Genomic DNA, 27,577 nt, shown 5'->3' with positions numbered 1-27,577 from the left:
TATGTTACATATTGTATATAATATATATATATGTTATATGTATGTTATATATTGTGTATAATACATGTGTTATATATTGTCATACGTCATATATTGTATATAATATTTACGATACATATTATATGTTCTATATTACGCATGCGTATGCTGTGGCAGTGCCAACATATAGCAGATATACAGCAAACACACAACGGTGCCAGGTTTTGAAACAGAATTTTGTGCCCGAGTCCACTTCTAACCAGGACGTCCCAGGGCCTCTCCTTTCCCACGTGTCGCGGGATCGGCGCGAGTTCCTTAGGAGCAGAAAGGCAACGTGAGGAGCGAGGGCTGAGGGTCACTGTGCAGCCTGTCCCCTGCTTGCGGGCGTCCTGCCAGGAGGAACCTCACGGGCGGCTGGAATCCGGCCGACACCGGGCCGCCTGTTTCTCTTTTGCACCAAGCTGCGTTTCCCTCCCTCGCCGGGTTCCTTTCTCAGTGCCTTGTTTTGCCTTCTCAGGTGCCCGCCTTTCCCTGGGAAAAGGAGGAGAAAATGATCAAGTTCCAGGTGAGCTGGAGTTTTCACTTCCGTCACTGAGCGCATTATTTCACTTCTCACTGAGGGGGACACGCTTTTTTGTCTTCCTTGCCAAGAAGAAAGAACTACAGCAGATGTTTAAGACCATCCAGGTGCCACGCAGTTTCTTTTTAAAGCGCGTTTTCCTTTCAGTTTCTGTTTTATGTTCTTATTGCACAAACAATAGTGTGCAAGAGAAATAGACATTTTAAAAAATGGGAGGCACCTGACCGGCTCAGTCGGTGGAGTGTGTGTGTGACTCTTGATCTCGGGGTTGTGGGTTTGAGCCCCACATCGGGTATAGAGATTACTAAAAAATAAAATCTTTTTTTTTTTTTTTTAATTTTTTTTTTCAACGTTTATTTATTTTTGGGACAGAGAGAGACAGAGCATGAACGGGGGAGGGGCAGAGAGAGAGGGAGGCACAGAATCGGAAACAGGCTCCAGGCTCCGAGCCATCAGCCCAGAGCCCGACGCGGGGCTCGAACCCACGGACCGCGAGATCGTGACCTGGCTGAAGTCGGACGCTCAACCGACTGCGCCACCCAGGCGCCCCAAAAATAAAATCTTTTAAAAAAAGAATTTAAAAAAATTTTTTTAATGTTTACTTATTTTTGAGACAGAGAGCATGAACGGGGGAGGGTCAGAGAGAGAGGGAGACACAGAATTGGAAGCAGGCTGCAGGCTCCGAGCCATCAGCCCAGAGCCCGACGCGGGGCTCGAACTCCCGGACCGCGAGATCCTGACCTGAGCTGAAGTCAGACGCTTAACCGACTGTGCCACCCAGGCGCCCCAAAAAAAGAATTTTAAAAAAAACTTTATTTATTTGAGAGAAAGAGAGAGAGTGTGTGAGCAGGGGAGGGGCAGAGAAAGAGGGAGAGAGAATCTTAAGCAGGCTCCATGCTGGGCGTGGCACCCAGTTCAATGTGGGGCTCAATCTCGTGACTATGAGATCATGACCTGAGCTGAAATCGAGTCAGACACTTAACTGACTGAGCCACCCAGGTGCCCCTGCCAAAAAAAAAAAACCCAAAAAACAAAAAGTTTTAAAGATGAAAAGGCCCACACATTATTCTGCTTATAAATTACCTTTTTCCACAGTCACTTCATATGCATTATGATATGCAATAATAGCTATAATTTTGAATTTTTTTCACTTAAAATTATTTCTCCTAACATGTGTCATCTTTTATTAATTTCAATGAACTGCCGTCCCTGCCCCCTTTTCAACTATGCCCCATTCACAAGTTAAGTTCTTGAGAATTCTCGCAGTTTAAGGCAACAGTATCGGTTTTACTACTGACAATCTTTCCAAAAAAGCAATTTGAGAGAATTCTGATACAATTTATCCTTCTGTTGTAGGGACTCAAAACTAAAAAAAAAAAAAATCTTTTTTCCTAATGCCTTGGCTACTTTATAAAAAGAATACCTAAAAGGTGGTTCTGTCTAACCGAATCCTACTGAAGCTGAACGCAGAAAAAAATTGTGTGAGATGTTTTCAGACAAAAAGAGCTACATTTTGTTTTTCTTCCCAAGACCTGAAACTTTCTTTGCGTGTGTCTGTGGATGTGTCCTTGTGTTTCACTCCTTGTATATTAACTCATTTTGTTAGGCCGATAGACTTCATTAAAAAAAATTTTTAGTCAGACTATAGGACAGGCAGGCACTTTGCACCTGTTCCTTTATTCACTGCCCCGAGGGGAATTTAGAATAATCTGCAGTATTAACATGAAGGTAAGACGGCCCTGGAGGTCCAAGTCCTACTCAAGTTCCTACAGCAGACAAGTGTCTGGCCAACTCCAAAGCCTTTCCCTCCTGGATCAAGAGTATCAGGCGCATCTTTTGGGAGGAAAGAGAGGCAAAACAAAACAAAACAAAATCCAAAACCAAAGCCGTGTTCTCACGCAGAGACTGAAGGCCTCGGGTCGTGATATTTAGAGCTCCAGCTAGAACAAGTGCAGTGTTGACCCGGTCTTCATACAAAAGATTTAAACCCCCTGCAGTAAAAAGTTAGAAGACAAACAGCAAAGTAGAATGCGAAGTATTTACAGCGTATTTGGAAGAAAAGGACTGAATGTCCCCCAAACGAATATTTGGAATGCGACAAGAAATAGAGACACCCAGCAAATACGTGAAGAGGGAATGGTCTTCATTGCTAGCCACCTTTGTAAACATTTTGCTAAATAGCTGGTGTTTACTTTCCATGTCTACTTCTGAGATTATCAGAGATTTTTTTTGTTTTTTTTGGTATTCATGTCTAGTGTTGGCCAGGGTATAGAGGTTTAGGAATTTATACTTGGAAGAAGAAGAAGCAAGAAAAATCTTTTTGGAGGAAACACCTGTCGTTAAGAGCTCAAAACACTAAAAGCTGTCCTTCAGCATTACCATTTCTACTTTTTGGAATTTATTTTAAGGGGATGAGCCAGGGTCTCTGTGAAAGGAATTTTTTTTTTCAGCCTTGTTTATAATAGATAAGCTGAAACTAAGTCAGCATGCATCGTTTGGATCAGTGCATTGTATCCTAGGCCATCAACTCCTTGACTTACTATACAGCCCCGCAATGGGATGAAAGCTGGTCGTAAGAGTGATTATGATAACAGTTAACATCTATCGGGTACTTAGGTCACTCGTTTTATTATCAGTACCCTATGCTGCGCATAGCAGCATGCAGGTGAGAGAATCAAGAACTTTTCCAAGGTCACATAGCTAGCATGAGGCAGAGCCTTCCCGCGTGAAGCCTTGCCCACATCACAACATTGTAAACGCTGCACACTGCAGAGGGGGTACAGAGGACGAGCTAGACGCTTCAACAGTAAGGGTGACTCTAAAATACCGGTAGCCCATGATGCCACAGTTCCAGGGACTTACCTGTAACGGTGCCAACAAAAGGGAGCAATTTGTTTGTGTGGCAGCAACTTGGTGTGCAAGGGGTTCTTTTCTTGCAGCCCTTTTGGCGGCTGGAATGAGTAATGTAGAAGGCAAACAGAAGGCAGCTACTTCGATTGGGTCCCCAGATTCTAGAACAGCTCCCCATCCTTGACACACACTTCACGCTGGCCCCTTCCATAAGCATGGTCTGCGTGTGCTTGGTGTTTGTAGGAGCCGGTGATGTTCAAGGACGTGGCCGTGGTCTTCAGTGAGGAGGAGCTGGGGCTGCTGGGCCCCACCCAGAGGAAGCTGTACCGAGACGTGATGCTGGAGAACTTCCGGAACCTGGTCTCTGTGGGTGAGGACAGGCATGCGGTGACTGAATGCCAGCCGCCTTGGGGTGTCTTTAAATGTGCTCGGGTGTTTCAAGGTCTGGGACTCTTGAAACCATCCTCTGAGCCAAATGAGAGTCCTAATACCCCCTGTACAACACAGACAAGATGTCTCTGTCTAGGCAAAAATCCGTCCTTCCAACTATGTAAATGGGCAAATTGTGCTTCTGCAACACAGTTTGTTGTGAAATCAATTTGGTGACTTGCTCAGCTTCTTCCCTCCCCCCACCCCAGGGTGCCAGTAATGGTAACTGTTCATTAACTTGATGTTTCAGAGGTTTCTTATTTTTTGGTTTTTGGTTTTTGTTTTAACAGTGTATTTGTAGGGGTGCCTGGGTGGCTAGGTCGGTTAAGTGTATGACTTTGGCTCGGATCATGATCTCACAGTTTGGTGGGTTCGAGCCCTGCATCGGGCTCTGTGTGCTCATGGCCTGGAGCCTGCTTTGGATTCTGTGTCTCCCTCTCTCTCTCTGCCACTCCCCTGCTTGCCCTCTCTCTCTATCTCAAAAATAAATAAACTAACAAAATTTTTAAAAAATGTTTTTGTAAATAACTTCAAATGTACAGAGCATTTGCCAAGGTAAAGTAAAAAAGTAAAGAACAAGAACACCCCTATAGCTTCTACCTAGATTCACCTATAGTAACATTATACTCCATTTATTTTTGTAAAATACAATATTTTTTCTCTCTCCAAATATATTTGTGTGTATATATGAAAACATATGTATATGTATGATAATTTTTTCTGAGCTACTGGAGGGTAAATTGCGTACGACATGGCCCTTTATCTCTGAAAACTTCAGTGTGTATGCAGAGTTTGGGAGACCCCAAGGCTACTCTCAGTCTGACACCGGTCGCAAGCTCAGGGGTCCCTCAGATAACCCTCGGCCTCAACAATTCGGTAGAGGGACTCTCAGAATGCACTGAAAGCTGTTATCCCCACGGTTCCGCTCTATTACCTGGAAAGGATACAGGTTAAAATCAGCCACGGGAAGAGGCACCTGGGGCAGAACGCAGGGGGTGTCGGGCACCAGCTCCTAGCGGTCTCTCCCAGAGGGGTCGTGCGCAGCACTAACTGTGCCCGGCGGTGGCGGATCATCCTGCACGTGGAGTGTCGCCAGCCAGGGAGGCTCACACGAGCCAAGGTGCCCAGAGCTTTTATTGAGGTTTGGCCGTAGCGATGTGGTTGGACACCTGTGAGGCTGACCTTAGTTTCCAGCCCCCCTGGAAATCAAGCCGATAGCAGGTGGGCCACAGGCCCCTCCAGAAGTCACATTGTAGCCCAGGGCCTCCAGGTGAGAAAGACACTCGCACCAGACAGGAAATCCCCAGGACTTAGAGATCACTTCCCAAGAGCTGAGGACAGAGACCAGGCGTCTCTTTGGGCATGGTTAATTCTTCACGAGACGGTCCATTTTGTAGAAATAGCAATATTCTCTCACGTATTCCCCGTGCAGATATAATACTTTTACATCATCTTTCCTTTGTGCTCTGATTGTAACAGTAGAGCAACTTACATTCCTTAAAGCCGATTTTTCTCTCCCCAGAGCAAGGCCTAGTCTTGAGTCTAGTCTAGCTGCCATGTCTCTGTAATCTTCTTTAATTTGGAACATTTCCACACAGTTTCTTTGTCTTTTATGACAGTGACATTTTGGAAGAACGCTATAATTCCCTTTCCCCCATTTTGCATATAATATTCCCGAGACTTCCCTTGTAATTAGGTTCAGATGATCCATTCTGGCTGGAACTCTATATTGGTAGTCCTTTTGAGAATATCACATATAGAGGCACACAGTCTGTCCCCCGTGGGTGGTGCTAATTTTTTAAAAAATGTTTATTTGTTTTTGAGAGAGAGAGAAACAGAACGTGAGCAGGGGAGGGGCAGAGAGAGAGAGGGAGACACAGAATCCGAAGCAGGCTCCGGGCTCTGAGCGGTCAGCACAAAGCCTGACGCGGGGCTCGAACCCATGAACCGTGAGATCATGACCTGAGCCGAAGTCCGACGCTCAACTGCCTGAGCCACCCAGGCGCCCCGGTGGTGCTAATTTTGACCACCCAGTCAAGGTATTCAGTTTCTCCACTCTAAAACCACTGCTTTGTTTCTCTTGCAATCATAGGGCGACACTTTTTAAGACTACACAAATATTTCCCTATAGATTTAGCATCCAGTGATGATTCTTGCCTTTTCCAGTCTTTACCATGGTCATTACAAAATGATTTTCTGCCTTAGTACCTCCTTCACAGTTAACAGTCAGCTCTTGGCATTCTGCAGTAAAGCAAGAGCCCCCTACGCCTTAACCATTTGTTTATTTGTAGGGACTTGTGACTTTTTTTTTTTTAATGGATTGTAATATTACTGTAATTATTTGGGTGCTAAAATTGCTCCAAATCTGGACTTTTGTAGTATCCCCCAACCTTGTTTTGAGCACTTCTTTACTTGATGGCATAGCATGCTGTTCTTTGTCCCTCTTTTACTTTACCCTAGTTCTGGAATCATCCATTTCTTGGAGCGTGGTATTTAACAACAAGGTCTGGATACCTAGCCTCCAGTGTCACTGACACTGTGGTGGCTTTGTTTCTTGGCCTCAGGGGATAGAACTAGCAGGTAGGAGTCTGTGTGTGTGTGTGTGTGTGTGTGTGTGTGTGTGTGTGCATGCACACGCACGCATGCATACATTCACTCGCATACATGTAAGCACATGCGTACATAGGAGTAGATATTTCACTTTCATTAAAAATAAGAGAAATGTTACATAAAATTATACCGAAATACCATTTCTCACCCATGAGATTAGCAAAAATTCAAACACTATACTTTTTTGGGCAAAGTGGCGGGAAATAGAGCCCTCTCCTACATTGAAAGTGGGAACGCAAGATGATACGGTCCTGAAGGAGGGGAATTTGACAGTTATTCAGCAATGGTCCCAGCAATTCACTTCTAGACACTTTCCCTAAAGATAGCAAAGTGCAGTGGTGCCCGGGTGGCTCAGTCGGTTAAGCATCTGACTCTCGGTTTTGGCTCAGGTCATGATCTCACAGTTCATGAGTTCGAGCCCCGCATCAGGCTCTGCACTGACAACACAGAGCCTGTTGGGGATTTCTCTCTCCTTCTCTCTCTGCCCCTCCCTGGTTTGCTGTCCCTCAGAATGAACAAATAAGTAAGTAAGTAAATAAACATAAAGATAGTAAAGTGCAAAAGAGCATTAATAGTATACCACAACTCGTGTAAGAACGAAGGGGAAATAAGGAAATCTATGTATATCTGCTTGTCTTTGTAAGAAGAAACCCAAGAAGGATTAATCAGAAGATCATGAAGTTAGTCTCTTACAGTGGGTGGGAGGTAAGAGTGTGGAAGAGGTGTGTCACATTCATTTGAGTGTGCCTTTCTGCCTGGTCTGGACTCTTGAAAATATGCTAGTTCACCACATGATAAAAATTAAATAAGAAAAAAACAGTAAAAAATGAAGCATGCGAAGGCGCGACAGTCTAAAGCTGAAAGAAAAGTTAAATTATATTTGAAACTAATACCATAGCCACCCTGAAGAGAGAAAAGAACTTATGGAAATAGCTAAGGAACATAGCACGTAACCATATCATATCACCTTAGCATTAGGTACAATGGGAGGGGGGTAGAGGAATGAAACCGGGATCCTGAACAATTTTTAGTGGATTTGCTTATTGTAGTGATAAGGAACAAGCCATTCTGAAACTATTTTTTTTTTAACCTGTATTTATTTTTGAGACAGAGAGAGACAGAGCATGAACGGGGGAGGGTCAGAGAGAGGGAGACACAGAATCTGAAACAGGCTCCAGGCTCTGGGCTGTCAGCACAGAGCCCGACGCGGGGCTCGAACCCACAGACCGCGAGATCACGACCTGAGCTGAAGTCGGATGCTTAACCGACTGAGCCACCCAGGCGCCCCTCTGAAACTATTTTAGATGCATTACAGGTGCCACATTAATTTAATGGAGAATGTATAGTCTTTAAAAAAAATTTTTTTTTTTTACTTTTTTAATGTATATTTATTTTTGAGAGACAGAGCATGAGCAGGAGAGGGGCAGAGAGAGAGGGAGACACAAAATCTGAAGCAGGCTCCAGACTCCGAGCTGTCAGCACAGAACCCGATCCAGGGCTTAAACTCACAAACTGCGAGATGATGACTTGAGCCGAAGTTGGACTCTTAACCGACTGAGCCACCCAGACGCCCCTAAGATTTTATTTTTAAAGATTTGTGTTTTTTTACGTTTATTTATTTTTGATAGAGCACAAGTTGGGGAGGGGCAGAGAGAGAATGAGACACAGATTCCGAAGCAGGCTCCAGGCTCCGAGCTGTCAGCACAGAGCCCATGTGGGGCTCGAACCCACGAACCGTGAGATCATAACCTGAGCCGAAGTCGGACTCTTAACTGACTGAGCCACCCAGGCGCCTCGAAAGTATAGTCTTCTCAACAGAGGGTGCTGAAACATTTGGACTTCTGTATGCGCCTATATCTATGCCTCGCACCTCACCAAAAAATTAACTCAAAATGGTTAAGAGACTGAATGGAAAATGTAAAAGTGTGAAACTTCTAGAAGGAAACGCAGGAGAAATTCTTCATGACCTTGCATTAGGCAAGGAGTTCTTAGACACCAAAAGCATGATTCAGGAAAAAAAAAAAAAAAAAAAAGATCACTTGGATTTCGTCAAAACTTAAAACTTCTGCTGTCCTTGCCTTTCTACAGGGAATCAGCCCTTCAAACCGGAGCTTATATCCCAGTTGGAGAGAGAAGAAAAGCTGTTGATGATGGAGACAGAAACCCAGAGAGATGGGTGTTTAGGTAAGAGCCGCCCTGCAGTAACACAGCAGCTAGAGAGCCTCTCCTAAGACATGAGTCAGAACAGGTCAGGCCCTAAGGCGTCTGTCCCCTCAGCTTCCTCTGGCTTTTCACATATTTCCCTATGTTTATTTCCGCTCACTCATTCTGTTCCGCACCACCCCACTGCTGCCCAGGAGTCCCGTCATGGTCACGCTTCTGCTTCAGCTCACTTGACTTGCTTTTCTCTTTGCCTTGAATGAATGGCTTGGTTAATAGAGGCATGGCCCTCGCTGTCTTCAGTGCCCCCTTGAGACAGCTGGTAGGCGTAAAATAAATCCACACAATCGAGGGATACTCCAGAGCATTGTTTGTTTTCTGATGAATGCCTGTCCTGATTCTAATCATTTAGGTGTCCTTGAGTGTCTATAGACACGTACCCATTATTCTTAGAAGATTGAGGCTAGCCAGTCAACCAAAGTCAGGATCAAAAGTGATCGATGCCAACATTCTTCCCACGCAGCGGTTTCAACTGAGACACTCTTGCACTTACTTCCTATTCAAATGCCCAGCTCTTTCTCTTTCCATTCTGTCCTCTCTTTTCATCCTCTAGCATCTGAACAGTCTCTTGACCTAGCTACAGTTTTCTTAAAATTCTTTTTTTTTTTTAATTTTTTAAACTGTATTTATTTTGAGAGAGAGAGAGAGTGTGTGTCAGCAGGGGAGAGGAGAGAGAGAATCCGAAGCAGGCTCCACACTGATAGCGTGGACACGGGGCTCCATCCCTCAAACTGTGAGATCATGGCCTTAGCCGGCTCAAGAGTTGGCCGCTTAACCAGCTGAGCCACCCAGGTGCCCCAGTTATCTTAAAAAAAATTTTTTTTTTAATTTTTTAAATGAATATTTATTTTTGTGAGAGAGAGAGAGAGACACAGAATCTGAAGCAGGCTCCAGGCTCTGAGCTGTCAGCACAGAGCCTATGTGGGGCTCGAACCCATGAACCGTGAGATCATAACCTGAGCTGAAGTTGGATGCTTAACCAACTGAGCCATCCAGACACCCCTTAAAATTCTTATTCAATTTGTTTAAACTTAAGCCCGCAAAACCATCAGTTCACCTATTTCTCCCACCCTTATCCCTGCCCTCTCAAAACCACCATCTCTTCTCTATATCTGCAAGCTTGGTGTTTTGTTGTTGTTGTTGTTTTTAAAATTCTTCATATAAGAGAGATCCTATGGTGTTTGTCTTTCTCTGTCTGACTTACTTCACCCAGCATAATGCCTCAAGGTCCATCCATGTTGTCACAAATGGCAAGATGCTTTTCTTCTTTATGGCTGAATCATATTCCATTTTATTTTTTATATATTTTATTATGTAAGTTTATTGCATATGTTATATATTTATCTGGCACTGAACAGAGAAACTTCCCATGCCTATCCGTGGGTCTCAGACAGCTGTTCTCTCTGTTTCCTTCGATAATTTTAATTCTGTTATGGCTTAATTGGGATATCAAACGTCACTGTGTTAATAATTGCTGCAATTGTGACTTAACTTTATATGTCAACTTAACCTTAACTACGCCTAAAGTTTTAACACAACCTTTCATAAATATTTGGTGATGTCTTACATGTGCCAGACATGTTTATCCAGAATTACAATTCCTTGCCACAACTTACTTTTTAGTAGAAAACTTACCACATTTTCCTGAACTAACTTCAGACATAAAGAAAATGTGGGTAAAATGGCACATTGGTAATAAAATAAGACAAATCCGTGTTTTAAGTTACACATATGCTTAGTAACTTTTGATCATTAATAGTGGTTCTGATATCAGATCTCACACTGTGATAGGCTGGCCAATTTTATGCTCTAATATAAAGGGGAGTCTTTGTTTTCTGCATCTCACCCCCTCTGCTCCCACTCTACATAACCTGTTCTTGTTTTCATACATTATATGTTTCCCCTGTGGACTGAATTAAAACTGTGATTCTAAAATTATAGCCTTGTGGTAAGTTGGGTGCTGGAGCCATTTTTCACATGGATGACTAGAGAGAGAATTCTTCTCAAGCTCATGTGGGACATCCACCAAGATAGACCACGTTCTGGGCCATAAGACACATCTTAACAAATTTAAAAAATAGAAATCATACAATTGTGCTCTCAGATCACAATTGAGTTATACTAGAAATCAATAAACTAAGTAACTGGAAAATCCCGAAATGCATAGAGACTCAACAGCACACTTGTAAATAATACGTGGGTCAAAGTAGAATCTCAAGAGAAATTTAAAAATATTTTGAACTAAATGAAAATGAAAACACAGCTCATAAAAACTTGTAGGACGCAGTGGCAGCAGTACTAGGAGGGAAACTTAAAGCCCTGAAGGCATATGTTGGAAGAGAAGATCTAAAATCAATTGTCTAAGGTCCTACTGTAGTAAACTAGAAAAAGGAGAGCAAATTAAATCCAAAGTAAGCAGAAGAGAAGAAATAATAAGAATTAGAGCAGAAATCAAGTAGAAAACAGGAAGCCAATGGAGAAAAAAATGAAAACAAAGACTGGCTCTTTGAAAAATCATTAAAACCAGTAAGCTTCTAGCCAGGCAAACTAAGAAAAAAAGAGAGAGGATACAAATTACTAATATCAGACATGAAGGAGGGGACATCACCCAGGTCCTGTGGGCATTAAAAGAATAATAAAGGAATACTGTGGACAAACTCTATGCAAATATGATAGCCTCGATGAAATGGACCAATTCTTTGAAAGACGTAATTTGCCAAAACTTACGCAAGAAGAAATAGACGATCTGAATAAGCCTATATCTGTTGAAGAAATGATAATTAAGAACCTTCCAAAAAGAAAGAACTCATTTAGTCGTGGGGTAAAGCAGTGGAGACAGACAAGAAAATCCTCAAAGGTTAAATATACTCTGATAGAGCTAAGTCTCAGATGTGGTTAGGAGAGTAGCCAGCTTTGTAAATATTTGTAATCAAAACATTGTTACTTTATCCTCTACTGCCTGCAAAATGCCTTGGTTTCTCTTACTATTTAAAAAGCTCAGTAAGAATGCAGGCTCATCTCAGCCTGGATTGCCTGAGTTGATATTCTTGACTAATTTATATTAAAGGAGAAGAGAAAAAGAAAATCTAAACTGAGATTTTTTTTTTCTTAATTCATTATAGCTAACTGTTTAAAGGGATTATTTGGTATTTACAACACATATAAAATTTTTGTTATTGAATTGGTTCATAGAGGATGTTGGAATGATTGACTTTCTCAACCTCTAAAGCTAAAGGACTACTAAGAAGATGAAATAAATTCTCAGCCTTCTTCAAATAGATTTTTTTTGAAAGAGACAGTGAGAGAGAGAGAGAGCTTGGGAGGGGTGGAGGGAGAGAGAGAATCTTAAGCAAGCTCCACAGCACAGAGCCTGATGCAAGGATCGATCCCACAATCCTGGGATCATGACCTGACTGGGATTATAACCTGAGCCAAAATCAAGAGTCAGATGCTCAACCTACTGAGCCACCCAGGTGCACCTTAACAAGACCTTTTAGTGTTTTTTTGCAGTGCATATTTTCTCCATCAAATTCATTTATTCAGTTCGTTTATGAATTTGACTTAACACAATTTCTTATCAGCACCCTGCCATTGATACTAAGAGAGAACCTAAATGTTGAGAGAGGGAAAGGAAACGACAAGGTGTTTTGGTACACCACTGGCTAAAGGAAATTAAAGTTAATGTCATTAAATGTGTGATCTTTTCCATAGAGCCTGAAACTAAGTAAAATGACCTTTCTCCCCCTTCCTGTAATGCTTTCACATTGTGAAGCCACTGGTCAAGACGAAACTTTAATCTCTTAAATATTTGAGACAGTCATATCAAAAATTATGTACAAATTTCTGTTGAAAGAGCTGCTTTGTAAAAAACTGGGTTTTGACCAGCAAATCTCTTTTCATGTCCTCAAGCCACCATGTCAGTCCCAAAAGATATTAAGTATTTAAACTGTATCTTTATGGATGCATACTGAGTGTTTTTGATGATACCAAGTAAAACTATAAGGATTATGATGAACTCCAGCTGGACACCAAACTTCTCACATATAGGCTATTAACTTTGCCTCCTGTAGTATGTCCCTTCATTTCATGTTTAAGTGATAAAATATTAGTGTAATAACTGGAAACTTTGCTTTTGAGAAGCCAGAGACATCACTAAGTGTTTGGCTTTTTTTGAAGTATTGAGAGGCGTTATGTATGGATGTGCCATAAAGTGTTACCCTGAAGTTACTGCAGTGTCCCACAGCCTAGTGCCACCCTAGTCATCAGTGTGACATTTTGTTTCTTTTCTTATCTTTTCTTTTCTCTTCTATTCTCTTCTTTTCTTTCTTTTTTTTTAAAGTTGGGGATAGTAGACAAAGTGGGTGGGGGGCTGAGTTAAATGGGTGATGGGCCTTAAGCAGGGCACTTTTTGGGATGAGCCCTAGGTTGTCATACGTAAGAGATGAATCACTGGGTTCTGCTCCTAAAGCCAAGACTACACGCTATGTTAACTAATTTGAATTTAAATTAAAAAAAAATATTTATGGAAGAAAATTAACCTTAATAGAACATTTTCAGTAAAATAAAAATTTTAATTGGAAAAAAAATAAAATGCAGAACTAAAAAAAATAAAGTTGGAGATAGTATGGGTTTAATGGTAAGATTTTATACAAGAAGAAATACACTGTTTTGAGTTAGTTTAAAAGTTAAAAAGACTCAATCCAGAAGACATTCCTGCGACCTTTGCTTTTCTCATCAGCAGGTGCTACCCTAAGTGTAGCCCTGCCTCTCATACAGCTTTTCAGCCTTGTGGCAAAATCGCCATCACCACCTTCCCATGAAAAACAACATATCTTCATGCCCTCTTAGGTCTGTTTTACTGCTTTCTTTTCTGGATGCTATAGAGAATGTGCTGCCGGGTGTTAGGAAGGTACATGTTATGATGTCAGCCCTGCTGAATCCAGTGTCGGTAGGGAGGTACTCTTGGATTTGAGGATCCGCTGTCTGCTAGGAAGCTGAGTGTTAATGACTAAGCCACAAACCATTTCTACCCAAATGTGCCTGTCTTCAACTCTTCTGGTGCTTCAAATTTTCTGAACATTGAAGTATTTTTCCACTAAAAGGACATAAGCCAAAGTCAGTGTTCATTGAGCTTTTGGTTTTTGGTGATTTGCCTCAAAGTACACCTCCAGGTGCCAGGGAACTTGGCTGTGCTCACCTCCCTCAGCCTCCTTTTTTCCCCTGATGTCTTTGGAGTTGAATTCTGTCACAGTGTTTCACATTCCAACCTATACGATGGCCCTTGCTAATTGTGAAATATCTTTTGAAAAGAGGTGAAAGTGATATGGCTTACAGTGACTTAGAAGAATTTATTATTCTCATGAAGATAAAGAGTTTATAGGGGCCATATGATGCCTCATGCATAAAGGTCTGTGTTTACCTTTGCACGGTACTTAACACTGTCTCCTAACACACATACAGACGAAAACATTGCCATACCCACATGCCAGAGAGGAAAAAAGTTTTTTGTCCACTTGAATCTCCATTCTTCCCAATTTGAGAATTCCCCCTTCTTGGGATCTCCAGGCAATCCATGATAAACCCATAAGTAATATGGATATGGTTTTACTAGACCTTTTGAACAGGGCCACCGTGTTTGATATTTCCAGGTTGCGTTGCAAAGCCCTGATTTTGAGGCATACAGATAGCTTGAATTATGTGGACCTTACTTATATTCCTGATACAACTGAAGAAGAACCAGAGCCATTTTCTAAGTATTCTTAGACATAGTAACATGAATTTTCCTGTAATTTCATGTCGTGACCTAAGTGCAAAATCTTAAAGTCTCTGAATAAAAACTTCCACTTCTGCACATATCTAAATTCTCTTTATCATTATAGGAACCAAGAGTCAACATAATATGGAGAGTAGTCAAGCAGTGGGATTAGGCTACATTTCCCCCAAAGAGCCTTCTTCCCGGAAGACCTGGCAACAAAGTACAGGCGGGTTAACCAGGTGTCAAGATGCCATGAAAAATTTTCAAAGGAATATTTCTCAGTTGCAAAACCCAGGTGCTTTCCCCTGCCAGGTTTGGGCAGGAGTGCCAGTTCATGTTCCCGAAGATGAGAACTACATATTGACTCATATAGAGGATGTTTCCAATTGCATAAAAAGTCAAGAATTTCCATCTTGGAGAACCCAGCATTCTTGGAGGAAAATGTATCTGACAGAGTCACATAATTATCAGTGTAGGTGTCAGCAAATTTTGATGAAAAATAATTTCTGTAAGTGTGACAGCACCACTTGGATCACACCACACAATGATAATCTGGGAGTACACAGATCAGAAAAAATTTACAGCTGCCACGACTGTGGAGAAAACCTCATGAAGGTTTCACTGCTTAATCAAGACTTAATCAAAACGGGGCAAAAGCCCTACTCCTGTAATGAGTACAGAAAAGCCTTCAGTGACGACTCCAACTCTGAAGTTCATCAGCAGTTACACTTAGAAGGGAAAACCCATACCTACAGTCCATGTGGAAAGGGCTGTAGTTATAGTTCAGTTCTTCATATTCATCAAAGTGTTCATAGAAGAGATGATTGTGTTTTTGAGAGTTCACCTCTGCAATCCCATCAGAGAGTACATACAGAAGAGAAGCCATATAAATGTGGATATGGTGAGAACTTCAGTCAGCCCTCCTCTCTCAACACTTGTGGACTTATTCACACGGGACAGACGTCCTATAGATGCAATATTTATGAGAAAGCCTTCAATCATAGCTTAGACCTTAATAGTATTTTTAGGATCCATACTAAGGAGAAACCCCATGAATATGAGGAGAATGGGGATGTCTTTAATCAGAGTTCTTGTCTCCAAGTCTACCAGAAAATCCACACTGGAGAGAAACTATACACAGATGTAGAATATGAGAAGGGTTTTCTTTGTAGCTCAAATCTTAACATTCAGCATAGAGTTCACATGGAAGAGATTCCTTATAGTTCTGAGGAATGTGGTAATAACTTCAGTCTGGACTCACATTTGCAGGACCTTCAGATAGTCCATACTAGGGAACAACCATATAAACATTATGCATGTGGTAACAGCTTCAGCCAAAATTCATATCTTCAAGGTCATCAGAAAATTCACATCGGAGAGAAAGCTTACAAGGACTGTGGGAATGGCTTCAGTTGGAGTTCAAAACTTAAAGATCATCAGAGAGTCCACACTGGAGAGAAACCGTACAAATGCAATGCATGTGGTAAAAGCTTCAGTCATAGATCAGTTCTTAATGTTCACCAGAGAGTCCACACAGGAGAGAAACCTTATAAATGTGAGGAGTGTGATAAAGGATTCAGTCGGAGTTCATACCTTCAAGCCCATCAGAGAGTCCACACTGGAGAAAAACCATACAAATGTGAAGAGTGTGGGAAGGGCTTTAGTCGCAATTCATACCTTCAAGGCCACCAGAGAGTTCACACTGGAGAAAAACCATACAAGTGCGAGGAGTGTGGGAAGGGCTTCAGTCGGAGTTCACACCTTCAAGGCCACCAGAGAGTTCACACTGGAGAAAAACCATTCAAATGTGAGGAGTGTGGGAAGGGATTCAGTTGGAGCTTTAATCTTCAAATTCATCAGAGGGTTCATACAGGAGAGAAACCCTATAAATGTGGAGAATGTGGTAAGGGCTTCAGTAAGGCCTCAACCCTCCTGGCCCACCAGAGAGTCCACACAGGAGAGAAGCCATACCAATGTGATGAGTGTGGTAAGAGCTTCAGTCAGAGATCTTATCTTCAAAGCCATCAGAGTGTCCACACTGGAGAGAGACCATATATATGTGAGGTATGTGGGAAGGGCTTCAGTCAGAGAGCATATCTTCAAGGTCATCAAAGAGTCCACACTAGAGTGAAACCATATAAATGTGAGATGTGTGGGAAGGGTTTTAGTCAGAGTTCACGTCTTGAAGCACATCGGAGGGTCCACACAGGAGGGAAACCATACAAATGTGAGGTATGCACAAAGGGCTTCAGTGAGAGTTCACGTCTTCAAGCGCACCAGAGGGTCCACACAGAAGGGAGGCCCTATAAATGTGAACAGTGCGGTAAAGGTTTCAGTGGGTTTTCCAGTCTTCAAGCTCATCACAGAGTCCACACTGGGGAAAAACCATACAAATGTGAGGTGTGTGGAAAGGGCTTCAGTCAGAGATCAAACCTTCAGGCTCATCAGAGAGTCCACACAGGAGAGAAACCATACAAATGTGATGCGTGTGGTAAGGGTTTCCGTTGGAGCTCAGGTCTACTTATTCATCAGAGAGTCCATAGTGGTGACAAATTCTATAAAAGCGAAGAGTATGGTAAGGATTATCCTTCATCAGAGAATCCATACAGAAATGAAGATCTATAAAACCGTTATATTTGTTTTGAAGTCCTCAAATGGGAACTGAAATTTTCCACTCCCTAGAGTTCTTATAGTAGACAAAATTTCTTTCATGAAAATGTTTCTGCCCAGCCTCAACATTCACAATAGTCAGGAGACCACACTATGGAGACATCTAACAAGAGAGTCTCCGTAAGGGGTTTTCTCACAATTTTAAGATTCATTGCACGTGACTTGTACTAGGGCTTATAAAAGACCAGAGTAACAAAAGTACAGTGAAGAGCGTGCCTAAATCTATGTTTACTCTAATGTAAGCTTAATGAGAAAAGGGGCTTCACTTATTTACTGAGTTTTTAAAACCATGACATTGCATAACTCAGTGTAGGTGCTCAGTACTTTTTACTAAATGACTAAAGATGTATAAAAGTGTCATGTTTGAAAATTTTATTAAGCTTATTTACCCCAAAAAGATCATTTAAAAATGTGTTTGGAGGAGGAATCCTGCAAGTAACCTTAACATAAGCACTTCAAGTGGGAAAATATTTGAAATGTAGAATATCAAGCAATATTGTCATCTGAAATTACACGAATTGGGTTGTAACCCTGTTGGGATTGGTTCCCATCCTTTGTCTTGTCTTAAACAGGGATGAGCTGAATTCTTATCATTTGGTCTCTTTCTATACAGTATTCCATCAGTTTAAGTTTAGCGCTGTGTGTTTGTGTGTGTGTGTGTGTGTACACATATGTGCACTTTAAATGACAGTACAAATTGATAAACAATGTTTCTGGTTGCACTGCATTTTACATAATTGACTTTTTACTCCTGCCCTGTGTGTTAAGGCAGAGTTTTCCTGTAATATTTGCAAAGTGTCAGAAATGGTTGCTAATGAAAAGTACTTTCTTAATAAATGTCAAAATTACAATACTTTGCTTTTTTAGTCTTCACGTTTCTGTCAAAGTTCTTTTGATTTGATTTTTGTTTTTAGTCAAAATTTTTATTGGAAACTTTTTTTTTTATTTAAATTCACCTTAGTTAACATACAGTGTAGTCTTGGCTTCAGGAGTAGAACCCAGTGATTCATCTCTTACATATGACACTGGTCTGACTGATTTCCACCTGGAAACTTAGAGTAATAATTTATGATAAGGCCATCTTAATAATATAAAGAGATTTGTACAATGAGGGTAATTTTTTAAACTAGAAATAAATAGATAAATTTCTCCAAGTTCCTATAAATATGGAATTATAGAAAGTAAGGAATCAATCTATAATGATAGGAAAGAATTACACATATTGTGTCAGTGAAAATGTGGATTGTACCTTCAAAATATCCAGTTAATTTAAGTCTGCATACATATATGTTCAAATATGTGTTTCATAGATAATGTGTGAAAGATTACTCACCATCATATATACAACAGTTTTCTCTGACAAGCAAAATTTTGGCGTAGTCTTTTTTTTTTTTTGTACTTCATTTAAAATTTTTTTTCAATTAACATTTACCAATTTTACCAAAGTAATAAACTACTGAGTTGTCATCCTTTATATTTAAGAATCCATAATGTGATTGCTTTATTTCACTAGACGGCATTATGGCCAAAACTAAAGAATAAAATCTGTGAGGTTAATTTTCAAAATTCTCTAGGTTTCTAAGGATACAGATAAATTAGGTGTCAGCAACTTTTTCTTACTCTGAAATTTCTTTAGGTCTCAAAGGCCATACAGCCTAGAATGCTCTAGTACAATTCACTAGTATTATAAACTGGTGCATCATAATTTTTCTCAGATTTCTCCCGTTGGATGAATGGGGCGACCAGAGCACTCCCTTACCCTGGCTTTCAAGGTGCTAAGTCAAGTTGCACAGTGTCAGACATTGGGGCTTCTAATGCATTTCTTTACTGTCATCACTTCCAAGGGAAAATCATGAAAGCTCATGGTGGTTTTATCATTTAGGAAGCTTTTAGCTGTGAGTAACAAGAAATGTAACTTAGAGTTGCTTAGACCAAAAATATTTCTCAGCTCATATAAATGAAAAGATGCAGGCAGGGTAAGATGTGGGTCTGGGCTTTGTATTGCTTTTGTTTAACTCTCTCACCTCTGTCCTTTTATGTGAACTCTTGTCTTTAGATTGCTCACAAGATGGCAGTATCACCTGCTTTTTTTTTTTTTTTTTTTTTTTCTCATAGGTGAGGGAAGAGAGCTTCTGTCTCATTTGTAGTGTTACGTAGTCCTAGTTCCCCCAAATACATAAGATCTCTGTCCTCTCCAACCCCCACTCAAGACTGAGGCTAAACCAAGACAATAAAGAATATCCTTGTTTCCCATAAATAGGCTAGCTTGTTCCTAGAGGCAAGCAGTAGCAGGCTACATTGGAAAAACAGTAAAAATATGGACCGAGAATGCTGTGGCACAGGTAGACAGAGATGGCCAAAAGCTGAGGGTGAAGAAGGAACATTGAGAAAAACCCTCCAACACTCCAGCCCCTACCCGAAGAACCAGTAATATTAGAAAAATTTGAAGTGGTATACTAAAGATAACTATTTCAACAACAGAATCTAATTCCACCTTAACTCCTGGCCAGATTGGTTCACCCTAACACTTTAGCAGAATAGCTGTGCCCAGTTCCAGACAAAAATAACATTTACTTCAGTTTCTACCATTTGACACACGTTATTTGGCATTCAGTCAAAAAATTACATGATTACAAGAACAAACAACCCTCTCTGCCAAGTAGCAGCAGACCAATTAATAAAACCACACAGTGAGATGCCCATATTTTGGAATATCAGAAAGTTTTACATAACTGATCGATGTTTTGAGTCCTTTTGTGAAAAGGGCAGACAATATACACGAACAGATGGGGGAACTTGAGTGGAAATTAATAAAGAGTGAAATAGGAAGTGCTAGACAAGAAAAATTTTATCATAAAGGATGCTTTTGAAGGACTCATGAGTAGGCTCAAAAAACTGAGGAAAGTGTCAGAGAACTTGAATATAGGTCAATTGAAATCATTCAAACTAAAACAGTAAAAGACACAGAGCATCAAAGAACTGCGGGGAAACTTCTTATGGTCTAATATATGTATAATTGGAAATCTAGGAAGAGAAGAAAGCAAGAATGAGAAGAGAAATATTTGCAGAGATAATGGCTGAGAATTTTCCATAAATAGTAGAAGACCAATTCTAGATCCAAGAACCTCAGAGTGCTCAAGCAGGATTTAAAAACAAACAAACAAACAAACAAACAAACAAAAATGAGACCTATTCTTGCCAAACAGCTGAAAATGAACAAGGCAGAGGAAATATTGATGGTGGACAGAGAAAAAGGACACATTACATACAAGGAACAGAGATGAGAAAAAGCAGACTTCTCATCATTCAAGCCAGAAGTCAGTGGAGTGATATCTTTAAAATCCTGAAACAAAATGCTGTTAATCAAAAATTCCAAGCCCAATGAAAAAAAGTCTTTTTAAAAAGTATGCAAAATGAAGATTTTTCAGATGAATAAAAGCTAACAATTCACCACCAGTAGATCTGCACTACAAGAAATATTAAAGGAATTTCTACAGGCAGAGAGAATATTATACCAGAGATAAATTTGGATTGAAAGAGAGAATGAGAAAGAGAAAGAAAGACATATAATTTTTCTTATTTTTAATAACTCAAAAATATTCACCAAAGCAAAAAGTGAGCAAGGTTTTGTGAGTTTATAGGACATGTAAAAAGTAAAATATAACAATACCTTAAAACAGGGCAAAAAGAAATTGGAGGTATGCTGTTCTACACGACATGGATTGGCATAAAAATATTATAAGATAGGCTGTGAAAAATTATAGGTGCATATTATAAGCCCCAAAACAACCATTTAAAAAAAATTTAGGGGTGCCTGGGTGGCTCAGTCATTGGGTATCTGACTTCAACTCAGGTCATGATCTCACGGTTCGTGAGTTCAAGGCCCACATCAGGCTCTGTGCTGACAGCTCAGAGCCTGGAGCCTGCTTCAGATTCTGTGTCCCCTTCTCTCTCTGCTCCACCCCTGCTTGTGCTCTGTTTCTTTGTCTTTCAAAAATGAATAAACATTAAAAAAATTTTTTTAATTGAAGTGATATATAACTAATAAGCCAGTAGTAGAGACAAAATGGAATTATAAAAAATAATCCAAAAGCAGACAGGAAAACTGAACAAATAGCACATGGTGGAAATAGTAAATATTAGCATGATAATAGCTTCAAATCCAGTGATATCTATAATTACATTAAATGTTCTAAACACACCACTTAAAGATCGTCAGATTGGATAAAAAAAAAAGCAAAACCCAACTATATACTATATGTCTTCTAAAGAAACCCTTTTTAAGTATAAAGAGATAAGTAGGCTAAAAGACTAAGGAAAAAAAACTAATCAAAAGAAAGTTGGACTACCTATATTCATATTAAAAAATTCATACAAGCAGTATTACCAAAGGAACATCAGGTGACATACAATTCTAAATGTGTATGCACCTAACAACAGAGCTTCAAAATTCATGAAGCAAAAACTGATAGGATACCATAAGTATCTTTGGAGAACTCAGTATATTTCTGTTAGTAATTGACAAAGCAAGATGACAGAAAATCAGTTAGGATATAGACGACTTGAACACCCAACTTGGTTTATTTGCCACTTAGAGAACATCTCAGTGGTTGAATAAACATTACTTTCGAGTGCATTTAGAATATTCACCAAGACAGATCATATTCTGGGCCATAAAGCAAACCATACCAAATTTAAAAGAAGTAAAATCATGCAAAATATGTTCTCTAATCCAAATGGAATTAAATTGTATCAAGCAAGTGATACCTGTTGTGGACCACAAGGAGCAGCAGTTCCAGACTGTCAACCCACTGCATGGCTTGCAAATGTTGAGGTCCCTGTAAATATTGGGAACAACTTCATGAGAACATTATGAACACCTTTATGTCTATACAACTGACAATTTTAGCAAAGTGTACAAATTCCTTGACAGACACAAATTACCAAAGCATACAAGAATTGACAACCTGGATAGTTGTATCTCCTAAACAAGGTAAATTTATAGAAAAAACCTTCTAGCAAAGTAAACCCAGGTGCAAATGGCTTTACTGGCAAATTCTAGCTAAATATCTCAGGAAAAAAAATGATTCTAATTCTAACCAAAATCTTCACACACACACACACAAAAATAGACATGGAACCTTTCTAAGTCATTTTATGAAGTCACTATTCCTGATAATAAAATCCAATAGTGACATTTTAAGAACAGAAAACTGACTAATATCCTTCATGAACATACACTTGAAAATCCCCAACAAAATATCATATTCAGCAATTTCTAAAAAGGATAATAAATCATAAAGTGGTATAGACTTAAAATGTAGATTGTTTTTTTTTTTAATAAATTTAGCGTTTATTTATTTTTGAGAGACAGAGCATGAGCAGGAGAGGGGCAGATAGAGAAGAAGACACAGAATCTGAAGCAGAATCCAGGCTCTGAGTTGTCAGCATAGAGCCTGACATGGGGCTCAAACCTACAATCCGTGAGATCATTACCTGGGCTGAAGTCAGATGCTTAACAGGCTGAGTCACCCCGGCATCCCTGAAAATGTAGATTGTTTCAATATACAAAAGTCAAGCTGTCTAATTCAGTTAAATGCAGAAGAACTTTATAAAATTGAACATCAATTCATGACTTTAAAAAAAAAAATACCCAAAATCTAGGAATTAAAGGGAAACTACCTCAAGCTGATATACGACATAGGCAAAAATATTGATAACGTCTTTTTAGTGGTGATAGATTGAATGCTCTTTTAAAGTTGTATTTTAATTCCAGTTAAGACAAAAAATAAGATACAAACTGCTAGAAGGGTGGGGGCAGGGAAAAAGATTGGATGCTTTCACCTAAAAGTTTGGAAACAAGGCAAGGACTTCTCTCCCCACCCCATGTCAACATTATATGGGAGGTAAGTAGCCAGTGCACCAAGGTGAGAAGAAAAAAAAAAAAAAAAGACAGGAAAGGAATAAATAAAACTCTAATTGCAGAAGACAAGATTATGCAGAAAATCTCAAGGAATCAACAAAAGAGCAAGTAGAACTAATAAATACAGCAAAGCCACAGGAAGCAAGACTATACAAAAAAAAATCACTATACAGTAAAATCTTTGGGAGCACAATCCATACTGGAAGCATGCTTGTAATCCAAAGTGTGTGCATATCAAAGCAAATTTCCCCATAAGAAATAATGGAAACTCAGATGATTTGTTCCACAACCCAAAAATATTCATATAAAAATGATTACAATACTGTAATATAATACAAAATAATAAAGAAAATACAAAATATAAAGAAAAATAAATTAGCCTACACTTACCTTTGAAAACCTTCGCGGCTATTGTGAGGGAGACAAGAGAGAGGAGGGTTATTGTGTAGGACAACTTTCACTATCACTAATGGAATCACTGCTATCCATTGGCTCAATGGAATCTTCTTCTGCATGGGGGCCTTTGTATATGCTCACACAGATGCTGACTACGGTACAGTATTAATAAACTCTTGTCATATACTGTATTTAATGTAACTGGCAAGAAGGCAGCAGAGGAAAGGGTCTATATCTGCAGGCAGCCTGACCTACAATGAAGCAAAGCATTCCTAAGTTTACCCTTGTATGGAAAAGCCAAGGACTGTCCATAGGTGCTTTGAAGTGACAAAAAGTACACTAGTGCCAGTTGTGGGCACCTTCCAACATTCTGAAAAATCACTGATTTCTGCCAAATACTACAGCCTGAGACCGAGCATGGGAGATGATCACCCACAATCCTACAGCAGGAGAGAGAGATGATCATGTGACAACAGGCATCACATACAACTCGTAAGACATCACTTGTTTATCAAGTTAAAATTTATTACAAATGTTTGCTCGTCTTGTGGAAAACTTGCAGAACAATTTGCTCACAGTCCAAAGTTTTACTATACTTGTTCCAAACTATCGGAAATTGAAATTAAGAAAGAAAAAAGCAGTACAATTTACAATAGCACCGAGTATATAATGTACGGTAACAGGGAGAGACTGGGGGCATGAGTGTGTGTGATCTGTATGCTGCATATTACAAAATACTGATGAAAGATTTAAAAGACTACTCAAACAAATAGATATGACCTACTCATGGAGTTGTTAAGCCATTTGTCCTAAATTGATCTATAATGCAACACAGTTTCACTCAATATCCCATAAGTTTTTGCAGAAATTGACAAGCTATTTTTAAAATCTGCAAGAAGTAAATAAGAATGGCCTAAAAACTAAAAAAATAAAACGATATTGGAAGACTCACACTATCTGATCTCGAGACTTACTATAAAGTTACTATAATCAATACAACGTGGTATTGGTGAAGGAATAGACACATAAAACAGTAAAACATAATAGAATCCAGAAATAGATCCACATATATGTGTTCAATCGATTTTTGGCAAAGATGTGAAAGCAATTCAATGGGAGAAATCATTTTTCAACTAAGTATGCAGGAATAATTAAGCATCCATGTTCAAAAGAATTAATCTTAACCTATACATCACACGATATCAAATATTAACTCAAAATGAGTCTTAGGCCTACATGTAAATCCTAAACAATAAAAGACCTAGAAGAAAATGTGGGACAGTTTTCTTTATCACTTTAAGTTAGGCAAGGAGTTATTAATATGATCCATATAAGAAATTTGGTAAGCTGCACTTGATCAAAATTTAAAACCTCTGCTTTTCAAAAGACATTGTTATGAAAATAGAGGATCTACACACTGGGAAAATTATTTTCAAAACATGTTAACATGGACTTGTATGCAGGGGCACCTGCGTGGCTCAGTCAGTTAAGCGTCCAACTCTTGATTTCAGCTCAGGTCATGATCTCGTGGTTTGTGAGTTCAAGTCCTATGTCAGGCTTTGTGCTGACAGTGCAGAGCCTGTTTGGGATTCTGTCTCCCTCTCTGTCTGCCACTCTCCTGCTTGCTCTCTCTCTCTCTCTCTCTCTCTCTCTGTCTCTTTAAATTAAAATAAGCTTTAAAAAAGGACTTGTATTCAGAATATATAAAGAACACTCAAAACTCAATACTAGGAAAACAAACAACTCATTAACAAAAATACTCAAAAGTTTTGAACAGGCACTTCACCAAATAATATGTATGGATTTCAAATAAACACATGATCAACATCATTAGCCATTAGGGAAATTCCATAAGTTAAATTCCACAATGAGGGCCACGTGGCTGGCTCCACTGGTGGAGCATATGACTCTTGATCTCAGGCTTGTGAGTTTAAACCCCATGTTGGGCATGGAAACTACTTTTTAAAAAACCACACAATGAGATAGAACTACACACCTATTAGAATGACCCAAATGAGAAAACGGGACAATATCAAGTGCAGGAAAGGATACAGAGCAAGGATACATCTCTCAGACATTGCTGTAGAAATATACTACAGCCACTTTGAAATATGGAGGGCAGTTTCTTATGGAGAACATACACATTGCATACAATATAGCAATCCCATGAAAACATGTTCAAGCAAATATGCAAAAGTTTATAGCAACATTATTATAACTGCAAAAGCTCAAAACAACCCATATATTCTTTAACTGAAGAGTGGAAAAGCAAACTGTCATATCCACACAATGCAATGCTACTTGGCAATTAAACAGAGTATTGGTAGAACAACATGAATGAATCTCAAATGCATTATGTTAAGGGAAAGAAGCCAGACTCAAGAGATTGAATACTGTGTGATTCCATTTATACCACATCTGGAAAAGTCAAAATAGCAGGGACTAGTAACAGATCATTGCTTATCTGGATATAGAGAAAGGGATTATCACAAAGAGTATGAGGGAACTTTTTGGACTGATGGAAGCATTCCATATCTTGATTTTTGTCATGTATATGTTAGTCAAAATTCAGAGAACTGTACACTAACAAGAGTAAACATCATATGTATCATATGTAAATTACATCTCAATGAATTGCCTTGAAACAAATGCCTGAACATTACAAATAAAAGTGTATAGAAAAACCCAATGTGTAAGTGAAAATATTTGAAACTTCAAACTCACCAATTCACCACTCCAATGCCTACTGTGAATACTTTGGTTTACTATGCCTCGTGTTGCAAAGACAAATACCACTGTATAACACTTTTCAAAACTACAATTATATCATGTTACTATCTTCTAACTTTTAAAAACCTTATCAACGTGTTAAAGACATTTACCCTATCAACAAATTAATCTACTACATCCTTCTATTGACTACATAGTGTTCTATGCTTATGTATCGATTTTTATTTATTTCCTACTGATGAAGTTTTTTCACTCCCAAAAAGTTAATGGAAAATTGAGAACCACAAAATTTATATTCTTTCAATTCTCCTGTTAACTCCTGAGATAACAAAATAATTGCCATCAAACTCACATGAATTGTTCTTACAAAACAGATCTTATTAACGATTCAAAGCATATAAGCAAAAATCACACCCAGATGTAGCTTTCCTTTACGGGGGCCTCAAAACGATCAAAAACACACCTTCCTCACAAGTCCCATTCCTTGCACTGGAATGCATTTTGGATGATCACTAAAAACGTGTGTCAGTATTTGTCCAAATCTGGCCCAGATGTAGCATTCCTTTTTTGAGAGGCCTGAAATGATGAAACACAGCTTTGTAATTATGCACTAGGTAGTATTTTGGCTTCATAGTAATTGATCAACATCTACAATGTATGTGATGCATGTCAGCTGAGAGGAAGCCGTTTGGTTTGGGAACTTCTAGATTTTATATTTGACTATTCTTTCACGTAAGGATAAAGAGATGGATGGATACTGTATTTCTCCAGCAAACCATATTCCATATATACATAAATTTTGAGTTTATTTGCCACAGACAACTTGGATAGGCCAGGTATACCCAGCTAAAAGCTTACTTTTAAACTAGAATTTCTTGATTTCATCTTCATGCTAGTAAATCCTATTAGCATGTTTACATGGTGGTCTGATTGATGTCAACATTCTTAAGATATGTCCAGGGAGAAGGGGTGAGTTACTGAGACGATATTAATGATTTTCTTTCCATTTTTGTAGAAGAAATTTTTTAAAGATTCTTGGGTCCAAAGATATTTGTTTTAAATTTGATGTTTCCTGAACACCTTTCTTCTAACAAGTGCATAAGAGCATCCACATTCTCCACATCCTTATGAACAATGGATATCCATTTGCCACCAAATAAAGGTGATCTGCTTTACCAGCCTGCCCCCAGAAAATTATTCCTTTATGGAACATGATAAAATCATTCAGAAACTTCATAATTTTTCACACAAAATATCTGACATTCAAAAAATTACCATGTTTGCTAGGAATCAGGACCAGATGAATGAAACAGAATTTGGGTGATACCAGAGTTATCTGACAGATTTAAAAATAATATTGATTAGGGGCGCCTGGGTGGCTCAGTCGGTTAAGCACCCGACCCTTGATTGCAGCTCAGGTCATGATCTCACTTTT

The 27,577-nt window shown here is 39.4% G+C and overlaps 1 protein-coding gene across 3 annotated transcripts in view; it reads left to right on the top strand.

The window, feature by feature from the left end:
• Positions 1-17,946, top strand: part of ZNF112 (zinc finger protein 112) — a 32,893-nt gene extending 14,947 nt beyond the window's left edge. The window contains exons 2-5 of one of the 3 annotated variants that reach the window (XM_086690023.1): positions 497-544; positions 3,653-3,779; positions 8,537-8,632; positions 14,548-17,946. In XM_086690023.1, the coding sequence (XP_086546149.1) occupies positions 530-544; positions 3,653-3,779; positions 8,537-8,632; positions 14,548-17,048 (2,739 nt within the window). In that variant the 5' untranslated portion in view covers positions 497-529 and the 3' untranslated portion in view covers positions 17,049-17,946. The other 2 variants (XM_025914934.2, XM_086690024.1) reach the window with 2 other exon arrangements.
• The last annotated feature ends 9,631 nt before the right edge of the window (positions 17,947-27,577 follow it).

Source organism: Puma concolor, chromosome E2, assembly GCF_028749965.1.
Source record: "Puma concolor isolate L17-30 chromosome E2, mPumCon1.1.hap2, whole genome shotgun sequence".
NCBI classification, from domain to species: Eukaryota; Metazoa; Chordata; class Mammalia; order Carnivora; family Felidae; genus Puma; species Puma concolor.
Note: the sequence above shows the minus strand (reverse complement) of the source record. Positions and strands in the feature narration are given on the sequence as shown.